The 11,390-nt window shown below is 44.7% G+C and overlaps 1 protein-coding gene across 1 annotated transcript; it reads right to left on the reverse strand.

Annotated features, from left to right (window-relative positions):
• Positions 1–7,196: 7,196 nt before the first annotated feature.
• Positions 7,197–10,255, reverse strand: LOC109886986 (frizzled-2-like). Its single transcript, XM_031827332.1, has one exon. The coding sequence runs from the start codon at positions 10,052–10,054 to the stop codon at positions 8,378–8,380; it is 1,677 nt and encodes a 558-aa protein (XP_031683192.1). The 5' UTR covers positions 10,055–10,255; the 3' UTR covers positions 7,197–8,377.
• Between the last annotated feature and the right edge of the window lie 1,135 nt (positions 10,256–11,390).

The raw sequence follows: 11,390 nt of genomic DNA on the forward strand, positions 1-11,390 counted from the left end.
TTTAACTCTCACCTCCTTGACGAGGCCCCTCCACCATTTCTCTCTCTCTCTCTTTGGGCAGGGCTCAGATGGAAGTGATTACGCTGCAGAGGGAGAGAACCTACAGAGCTCCAGCCCTTCTCCTTTATCCACTCACTCATTCACTCACTTACACATACAGGCACGCAATCACATGCACAGGAGCACATGCCCTGCCGCCAGTCCCACCACCTTGCTTCTGGTGGTACATTTCCACTCCTGGCTGTGTCAGGACAATGCGCCAGTGTGCTCCCCTCCCTCCCCTCTCGTGGGCCGAGTGAGTGCGCGAGGCATGAGGGCCAGGGTTGTAAATTCCTCTGAAAGAGCAGTTAAGAAGGCTCCCATTAAAACGAGGATCGACGATCGCCAGAAAGGAGCCGAAGAAATGAGTCATCACCTGGAGCCTGAAGGGTTCCAGAGCCTGCAGAACCACAGAGGAGAGGAACTGTAGAAATAGAACGGATAGAACATAGGGTATCTTTCATTTCAGATTAGATGACATGAGCGTTATAATTGTGATATTTAACTACAATGTCACATTTCTATGTTTTCTAATTTAATTATTTGGACATATTCAAAAAAAAATATGTCTTGTCTTGCTCCATTTCATATGTTTTGGAACCCTAAGGCTAGTGCCGCTAGACTCCTATATTGTAGAGTGTAGGTTTAGGCTTATGGTTCTAACTAGCCACGAAATCTTAACATCAGTCGTGGAGGTCTATTCTAGCCCGTGAACCCCACCCTCTCTCAGCTTCAGGTCTGTAGGTCAGTTGAGTTGCCATCGGAGCTCTCTGTGCTGTACCACACAGCTACTATACAGACAGGGGCTGATTCAGAAGGCCTGTCAGTGAGCTCTAACCAGTGAACACAGCTACGTCAGACAGGGGGCTTCCTGTGCACTGAGGTGGGACAGTAAGTGCTTTCACCCCAATCCTTCAACCTAACTGACCACTGGTGTTTGTGTTTGTCTTAGCAAGGGCTCTGTGCCACGGGAGTCAGGACAACAATAGCTGGAAACCTACTCAAACAGAACTGGCTGGGTCGTATACAGGTTGGATTAGAGTTGTAATCGACTGTTTCATGTACTGCCTGGGGCACAACAGTTGCTGGAGTTTCTTATTATAGGAGATCACTCACAGTCAGTTGCACTAACACAATAGAAGATGATGACATTGACTAGAAGAATTCCCCCCAGTGCTCTGTTTGTATTCTCATCACCAGATTGTTAACCTATACTCGCGCCATGGCCCGAGGAGTGGCATGGTTGTGTACACAGTGTGGTGTCTGGCTATGTATCAACCCCCCTCTCTCCTCCAAATCAAGCCCGTTATTATCCCAGGCGAACTCCAGGCTCCCAAAATATCCGTAACGCAGCTGTCAGCACCACTCTGGGCAGCAGCTGGAGCAGCTCATGGGCGCTCCCTCTCTCTCGACCCTCTCTACCACACACACCCAGACTCTCTCTCTCTCCCCAATCCTTCTCTCTCTCTCTCTCTCTCTCTCTCAAAATTCAAGGGGCTTATTGGCATGGGAAACATGTGTTAACATTGCCAAAGCAAGTGAGGTAGATAATATACAAAAGTGAAATCTCTCTCTCTCTACCCTCTCTCTATCACACAAACCCAGACTCCCTCTCTCTACCACACACCCCCAGACTCCCTCTCTCTACCACACACCCCCAGACTCCCTCTCCCTCTCCCTCTCTACCACACACCCCCAGACTCTCTCTCTCTACCACACACACCCAGACTCTCTCTCTCTCTACCACACACACCCAGACTCCCGCTCTCTTTACCACACACCCCGTGGTTTTCTACGATAGGGCCTGGGACCTGAGCGGTTTACTCCAAGCATGCACAGAGGAATAGTTAGCCCCTCTGTATACACACTGTGTGTGTGTGTGTGTGTGCCTGCCTAGCCTGGGCCCCACCCGTCTATCTCACTGAAGCCACCTCTGAATGGCCTGTATGTACTCTGTGGGTCATAAAACCCCAGACAAATGGTGTGTGTGGGGTGTGAGAGTGAACCAAGGAGGGGGTGGAGCAAGTGAGGCTGGCTGTAACAGAGGCTCTGCCACGACAGTTGTTGTCTGTTCCGTTCCCTTCCCTACTGCTGTAGTTAACTTACAACTCCTCTGAGCCCCAGAACAGACCATGGACTATCTTGACTGAGTGGCCAGTTGGTAAGATCATCCAAAGTCGAGGAGTTGAGAGTAGGCTTTCCAAATATCCATTCCCTTCTCTTTCTGTGTATCTTTTCCCCTGATAGTGACCAGTCAAGGAATCTGTGAACTTTTCAACTGCTGCCTAATAAATCTAGAACTATGTCCACAAAGACTCTCACAAGATACTGATAAAACCAGGACAGGACATTAAAAACACTCATGTTGAAATGCATTTCATGGCCATTTGCAATGGGTCTGCCCAAAGAGAAGCACTATGACCGAGCAGGATATCACTATATTGAAGCAGAGGGCCTCTGTAACATAGAAACTGAAAATGCACATTTTAACCTCCTTTCTCCTGCCAACTCTCTGATTACCCCTCCCCCAAATCTATACGGTGGCCTCAGGAAGCAATCCATGCAGGGAATAGGAGGAGAGGGAACATATTGGACTTCCTGTTTTGATTTCAAGGGGAAAACGAGATCCAAAGATATGGAGAGTCCTGGAAAATCTAAACTGCCCTGATTTAGCAGGGCTAATGTCTGACTATAACTAACTGAGCATAAGCGCTCAGAGCATGATACTCCTCTCTGAGATCAGAGCAAGACTTGATTAATAACAGACCGAAGTCTGGGTCTTTTTTATTTATTTTTACCGAACTTTCACAGAGAGCAACGTTTTTCACTCCCCATATTTCTCTTTTTTTCAGACCAACAACATGATCCATCTTTGTTAACAGCCTCTTGAGGGCTTCTTTCAATCGGGGGGATATGAGATCACATTATTAACATTCTTTGGAAGAGCATTCTTTCTCTCTTTCTGCCCAATCTTCTGCTTGTCCCTTCTTGCCCTCGAGGAGAGAATATGGCAGCATGGCAGATCTCAGACCAACGAAGAGAGAGAGCTAATCCACAGCATAGACAAGCTTAGCTGAGACCACCTAGAAGAGACTTGGTCAATAACACGCAGAAAACAGGCAATATCTGGTCTACATAGATAGCAACTTTCTTTCCCGGTAATAGATTTAGCTTGATTGATGTGTCTCTATGCAATAAATGTGAGACCTGTGTACAGGGTGATAGTCATCATACCTCTACATATAGGACAAAAGGACAAATGTGCAATAGCTATCAGGTATAAACCATGTAAAGGTCTGCAGTCTCCCTGCTGAGTCATGCTATCAGACTTCAGGTTTCCTAACTGAGAATATCAAGTGAACAGGGCTTTTCTGGCGAAACTCAAACATTCTGAAAAGTGAATCTGGGCATCTGTTTCTGTTTAGTTTTCAGGTTATGGCAGCAACATCTTTCCCTATCCTGATACTCCTTTTGTTCCCTTCTTTCTTACCTTGAGAGGAAGAAAAAAAGTGCCCCTATTAAAGTCAATTTTCCAAAATACCTTCCAAACCCCCTCCCCCGCCCACCCCTTGTAACAATCTTAGACTCTACCTGCCACCCCCCCCCCCCCCTCTTTTCTCTCTCTCCTCATTCATCTCTCTCTGCTTCAGTGAAAAGCCAAACAATCCAGCCATTAAGTTGAGTTAAGCGCAGGAAGCGGGCCTTCAGGCCAGGCAGTCCTGTTTACACGGATCTAGTCGGGTTTCAGGGAGTGAGGTGAGGCAGCTCACAGGAGACTGTCACTGGGCCAAGGCCTCGGCGCTGCTCCACTGACTCACTGCATTCCCCCCATTCATCTGAGTGAAGAGAAGAGGGGGGCAGGGAGGAGAAAGAAAGGGGGAGCTAGGGCTGAGGCACAAAGAGGTGTGGAGGAGCAGAACATAAGTGGGACAGGTAGATTTATGTATTTTTCCCCCAACAAGGCATGGTCTCTTTTGCTGTCCTAAATCACACATACTGTACCTGTCAGTTGTTACAACCCTGGTACTTATACTGTGCCATGCCATACACTGCCCCCTCTTTCTGTACAAGACAGACAAACGATAGATCTTATCTGACAAGGGGAAATATCCAGTGGTCTTCAGCGAGTACAAACTGTTCAAGCACTGCATATCGTCAAGTCTACCTCTATAGATTTCTTGTTGTAGATTAGGTGAGAAATTGGTAATCCATTCTTACATGCAGGAGCTGTTCAGAAAGTATTCACACCATGTGACTTTTTCCACATTTTGTTGTTACGAAGTGGGATTCAAATGGATTTAATTGTTTTTTTTTTGTCAACTATCTTAACAAAATACTCTATAATGTCAAAGTGGAATAAAAATGATAAAATGTATGAATTAATCAATGGAAAATAAAACACTATGTATTGATTTAGATAAGTATTCAACCCTCTCAGTCAATACATGTTAGAATCACCTTTGGCAGCGATTACAGCTGTGAGTCTTTCTGGGTTAGTCTCTAAGGGCTTTGCACACCTGAATTGTACAATATTTGCCCATTATTCTTTAAGCTCTGTCAAATTGGCCATAGATTTTCAAGATGATATAAATCAAAACTGTAACAATGCCACTCAGGAACATTCAATGTCGTCTTGGTAAGCAACTCCAGTGTATATTTGGCCTTGTGTTTCAGGTAATTGTCCTGCTGAAAGGTGAATTTATCTCCCAGTGTCTGTTGGGAATCAGACTGAACCAAGTTTCCCTCTAGGATTATGCCTGTGCTTAGCTCTATTCCATTTCGTTATATCATTAAAAAAAACTCCCTAGTCCTTTTCGATGACAAGCGTACCCATAACATGATGCAGCCACCACCATTCTTGAAAATATTAAGAGTGGTACTCAGTAGTGTGTTGTATTTTCCCCAAACATAAAGCTTTGTTTTCAGAACAAAAAGTTCATTTCTTTGCCACATTTTATTTTTTTAAGTATTGCTTTAGTGCGTTATTAATCCTGTACAGATTATTCTGTACAGGATTCCTTATTTTCACTCTGTCATTTATGTTACTATTGTAGAGTAACTTCTACAATGTTGTTGATCCATCCTCAGTTATCTCCTATCACAGCCATTAAACTCTATAACTGTTTTAAAATCACCATTGGCCTCATAGTGAAATCCCTGAGCGGTTTCCTTCCTCTCTGGCAACTGAGTTAGGAAGGACACCTGTATCTTTGTAGTGACTGTGTGTATTGATACCCCATCCAATGTGTAATTAATAACTTCACCATGCACAAAGAGATAATCTATGTACACTTCTTTTTTTGCCATCTACCAATAGCTGCCCTTGTTTGTGAACCATTTGAAAACCTCGAAGGTCTTTGTGGTTGAATCCGTGCTTGAAATTCACTGCTCGACTGAGGGACCTTACAGATCATTGTTTGTGTGGGGTACAGAGATGAGGTAGTCATTTAAAATTCATGTTAATCACTATCATTGCACAGAGTGAGTCCATGCAACTTAATATGTGACTTGTTAAGCACATTTTTACTCCTGAACTTATTTAGGCTTGTTATAACAAAAGGGTTGAACACTTATTCACTGAAGACATTTCAGCTTTCCATTTTTAATTAATTTGTAAACATTTCTAAAAACATAATTTCACTTTGACATATGGGGTATTGTGTGTAACCCAAAATCTCGGTTACATTTTTAAAATTCCGGCTGTAACACAATACAATGTGGAAAAAGTCAAGGGGTGTGAATACTTTCTGAAGGGACTGTATGCTTACAGTATGTTTTGGAAGTATTCCTCATATCCTCCGTGCTGGAGGTGTTGGGGATCCGGGAGTATCCACTTTCTCCAGCCAGCACGTCATATATTTCATTACATCACCAACAGATGAGGTTCAGTTTCAGCCATGCATCACTCGGGGGATTCCAGATCAATGTTGTGTTTACTTTAAAAAGTTTCTTGAAAGATAAAGTACTCTGTGAAGCCAAGCACAATTATTTTCCTTTGCTTCACTCGCATGTAGAGACAAATGCCATGTTCACAAAGAAACACACACACACACACAACGTAGCATACTCAAGTTCTTATTGGCATAGTAGCTAATATTCCATCTAAGGGTATGTCATTCCAGGTATCCAGTGTTACCTCACCCCTTGGAGAGCCGCGTCAGGGTAATGCATCCTCGTGGCAGTCGCCACACAGTCTGAAAGCTAACAGATGTTGAGGGTATGACTCAACTGTCAACACATTGGCGAGGGCAGCGTGATGGAGACTTCTCTTGAGTAGAGGCCTATTTTAGCCACACATCATGAGAGAGCAAGAGAGAGATAGCTGAGAGAAAGATGCGGACAGACGGGCAAGACTACCGACAGACAAGGCTCTCATACATACAGCCAGACACAAGGGCACGTTAAAGTAGGGCTTCTTACATCACCTCATCTTCATAATTGAATGACTTTGGAGTGAAGGAGGCCATTGTATTGGGTCCAGCCCATAAAACTGCGTGGCCTCAGGACATACATTAGAGCCCAAATGTGATCCCCCTCTTCAACAGAGGCTCAGTGATGTTTATAATGCCCAGCATTTGGATTGTTCCCAAAGTAGGCATTGCTAGTTTGAACCTGGTACATACACCGTGGTACAGCTAAGCCCCCTCCAACCAAAGCCAGGCCACAAGACATACAGGTTTCAACCCTATCACATTTGTGTTGAACCATAACTTTATAACATGATGTAGAAATCCTTTTTATGGTCATTTAATTAGGGAACTGGGAATTTATGATGAACCTGGTGAAGTTGGGCAGAGACCACCATTTTGTAACTTCACTTACATCTTTGTGCATTAACATGTTACCACTCAGTTATAAGAAATAACGGTAACTCTTGAAATGACACCGCATAGTTTGTGCTGTAGTATAGAACAATATAGTAACAGGGACCCCCTTTTCTAACCCTCATCGACACACCTTTACTTTCAGACAGTGACCACATTTGTATTGTTAACATTTCCATACTATAGCTATGTTGTTAGCACATTCTAAGTTGTAATGTAGTGGTAACTAAATCACTTTTCAATTCAAAGACAAACGAAATAGACAAGTTCAAGAAAATAATCCTGCTAGTCAAGATAACACAGGACACACACACAGCAAAACAAAACAAAAAATCTAATCATGTGGCTTTTATTTTGTCGTCACCTTCCCATCCCCTAACCCCCCCAGCAAATCACGTGAGATACATTTGTTGATTAGTGGTTGCCAGATTCACACCACTTTTCACGTTGACAACATTAAAATACCACATTCTTCTTTGATTCCGTTTTTCAAAATACTTGTTTATTTTGTATTATTTGAACAGTTTGAGCAACACAGTCTCCAGAAGTGGATCTTTTTGGTGTTACTTTTTGGTAATGGAGTGTAGTACTGACAATTAGGGCTAGCTTTCCCACCCTGGAGGCATGACCACAGTGTCCCTGCAGCCTTGTCTTCACCCCTACCACCCAGCTCAGCTCCAAGGGATTTAATTGGTGGGGGGAGACGAGAGGAAGGAGAAGGGCTAAGTAGGGAAAATGCACAGCCAAAGACTGCCTTTACGACAACCCAGCTTCCCTGATCTGATACATCAGAAGGAAAATGATTACAGATCTAGGTTTGACAGGAGAAACTTCAAATGTGTATGTGTCATACTGCCAGTGAAAACAGCACTAAGAGACAGACAGTGTGTGCATCTATGGCTCCTTTCAGAAGGGGTGCTAGAATTAACCAGGCACTACGGCTGTCGGACGACAAAACATGTCCTTTCTTTAAATACAAATATATAATATTATACTTTACAATTCCTATTTACATCTCACACATTCACAGAGTGAAAATAAAGTCTTAAAATGGCCGCCTGTCCTGTCAGGCCTCCTTCCTTCCCCCACTCACTGTATTCCCAGCTGGATTCTCACTCACACTGGAGAGTTTTTATGGCTGATAACTTAAAAAGGGAGTAGGAACAGAGTGGGGGAAGAGAGAGAGAGCACTTCAGCAAATGGCATCCACTGAACACCTTTGTTGTTTGTTCATTTTGAGGTTTGGCCATTCTTCAGGTGAGCAACAGTTTGTCCTTTGGTCAAGACCCCCGTCCCCCACCCCCCGACTCTTAAAGCTTGATTTTGGCATGCAATATTTGACTTCTTAAAAATGATGTCAATGTTCCATAGAAATACTGACAGTATCTGATGATCAATGTATAAAAGTACCACTGAGTCTCTGACAGTGAGTAAACAAATAGGAGGGAGAAAAACACACTATAAAACATCCAAATGAATTTCCAAAAACAAGTCCCATGTTTTGGCCTCCCTCCCTAGACAGTTGTCTCTCCATGCCTACGATTTGAGAGTCTGGTATAGAACTTGCGCCAGGAGTGGAGTGTCTTGCCAGACCAGATCCAGAACCCGGAGGTGATGCCCACTATGAGGGTCATCAGGTACTTGATCATGTAGACGGTGAAGTCGGGGGTCATGCGGGGGGTGTACTGCATGGGGCAGGGGATGGCTAAGCCTTTACAGTTACGGCTGACCCAGCTTCTCTCCCAGTGGTGGCGGAAGGCCTGCTCGTAGAAGAAGCAGGCGATGACGATGGTGGCGGGGACGGTGTAGAGCACGCTGAACACCCCGATGCGCACCATCAGGCGCTCCAGCTTCTCCGTCTTGGTGCCGTCGTGCTTCATGATGGTGCGGATGCGGAACAGGGACACGAAGCCGGCCAGGAGGAAGGAGGTACCGATGAATAGGTAGATGAAGAGGGGGGCCAGGACAAAGCCCCGTATGGGGTTCAGGCTGTTGAGGCCCACAAAGCACACCCCACTGAGCACGTCCCCCTCGATCTGCCCCATGGCCAGGATGCTGATGGTCTTCACGGCGGGCACAGCCCAGGCTGCCAGGTGGAAGTACTGGGAGTTGGCCTCAATAGCCTCATGCCCCCACTTCATCCCAGCTGCCAGGAACCAGGTGAGGGACAGGATGACCCACCAGATGGAGCTGGCCATGCTGAAGAAATACAGCATCATGAAGAGGATGGTGCAGCCCTCCTTCTTGGTCCCCTGGACTATGGTCTTATATCCGTCTGGGGTGAAGCTGTCATTGCACACCACCTTGTCCCCCAGGAAGTAGCCAGCGATATAGGCTATGGAGACCATGGTGTAGCACCCAGAGAGGAAGATGATGGGCCTCTCCGGGTACTTGAAGCGCTGCATGTCCACTAGGTAGGTGGTGACGGTGAATAGGGTGGAGGCACAGCACAGAGAAGACCAGATGAGGATCCATATGCGTGCAAAATAAATCTCTTTGTCATTGAAGAACATGTAGCCTCCACTGCTCCTGGAGTGTTCACATGGTGCTCCACAATCCAGCTCCCCCAGAAACGAATAATTCAGGTAAGTGGGGACTTTGAGCACAGATGGACAGCGGAAAGGCCTGTCTGATGTGGAGTAGACATGGACGCCAGGGGTTCCAGGGACTGGCATGTGTACGGGCGGGGCAGTGGCAGTAGATTCATTCTGACCAACGCAAATGTGCCCGTCTCCAAGCACGGGGAAATTCTCGCAACGGAGGCGTTCTGGCCACTGGAACCCAAATTTATTCATGAGCGCCTCGCAGCCGTGCTTTGCCCTCTCGCAAATTGAGCGACAGGGTGGAATGGCCTTTTCCAAAACTGTACAAACAGGCGCATACATTGAACATAGGAAGAATTTAAGTTCCGGCGAGCACTGTACCTTCACCAAGGGGTAAAACTGGTGCACCTCCAGTCCTGCGTCCTCTTGATTGTAATGCCCCACCAGATTGGGCATGATAGTTTGATTGTAGGCGATGTCCGTGCATAGTGGGATTGAAATAGGCTGGCAAAATCCGTGGTCCGGGAAAGCAATGCCATTATCCCCTTGCGTTGATACCATCAATGACGACATGATCAGTGCGAAAAAAATCACATAACTCGTTTGAAAATCCATTTTCATTGTGAGCTGATCAATAAAAAATCTCATCTATCTAGCCTGATAAAGTAATACAATTTACAGATACTTTTTATATTCCGTAGCATCGGAATTTTGGCTATAAATAACGGAATAATTAATACAAATGTATGCCGTTGTCCCGGTGAGCAAAAACCTGTTGCTGTTTGCTCGCCTGCAAGAGGCTGCTTGACTTTTCCTTTGTGCAACTTGCATGGATGGCCCAATCAGACAGTTTCAAGTTCCCCCTGCAACTTTCTGTGGTTAGTTTCAAAGTAATGTCGAGAGGAGGAGGGATGGGGATAAGGGGGCTCTGGAAACAGATTCCCACCCCCTTCCCAGTGTGTTGCTGGCCAATGGAATTGCAGAGCAGTATCAACTTGGGAGAGTTTGAGTAACTTCAGTACAGCATGCGTCCCCTGAATGAACCATACTGTAGTTTAGCCTCGCTCACAACGCCAAGATGTGCAGATGTCTATCTATCTATCTATCTATCTATCTATCTATCTATCTATCTATCTATCTATCTATCTATCTATCTATCTATCTATCTATCTATCTATCTATCTATCTATCTATCTATCTATCTATCTATCTATCTATCTATCTATCTATCTATCTATCTATCTATCTATCTATCTATCTATCAAGTTTCAAGTTGTATTCGTCACAAGAAATAAGAGATAAGAAAGGAAGAAGAAGACAAACAGTGTCAGTAACACATTTACAGTGAGCAGGGATACTCGAGGAGCTGAAGTAGTAGAGATGTACATGTAGGCAGGCATAGATGAGGAAAAAGTGATTGGTAGCTGGATAAATAATAATAATGTTAATAACAATAAACAATATAGCAGTGTAAACTGGCCTGAAAAGTAACTGGTAGCAGGAATATTTAAATACTATGTTAATATACTAATGGTAATATCAACATGTAACCAGGATTAATAGTGACCAGTAGCAGGATATATTGGACGATATTATTGGGGATACAGTCAAAAATGAATGAACAATGAACTGCAGCGTAATCGTAGTAATACATCAAATTAATAATAATTTAGCAGCAGTGAGCGGGTGGCATCGGTAATGAGTGTGTGTGTGTGTGTGTGTGTGTGTGTGTGTGTGTGTGTGTGTGTGTGTGTGTGTGTGTCAGAGTGGGTAGAGACCTGTGGATGGGCCTAGAGTCAGTGCGGATAGTCTGTGGAAGAGGGAGATAAGTAATAGTTAGCCATGTAACAGTCTTATGGCCAGGGGATAGAAGCTGCTTAGGCCCTTACCAAAACAGATAGTGGTTTTGAAACTGCAGTAAAAGTGCAGTAACTGCAGTCAACTGTGGTATTTTGGATGCAGTGATTGCCCTGTAACTTCAGTT

Source organism: Oncorhynchus kisutch, linkage group LG6 (genome assembly GCF_002021735.2).
Source record: "Oncorhynchus kisutch isolate 150728-3 linkage group LG6, Okis_V2, whole genome shotgun sequence".
NCBI lineage: Eukaryota > Metazoa > Chordata > Actinopteri > Salmoniformes > Salmonidae > Oncorhynchus > Oncorhynchus kisutch.

Bases quoted from the DNA above. Each gene is read 5' to 3' on its own strand.
- LOC109886986 (XM_031827332.1), bottom strand. From the start codon at position 10,054: ATGAGATTTTTTATTGATCAGCTCACAATGAAAATGGATTTTCAAACG.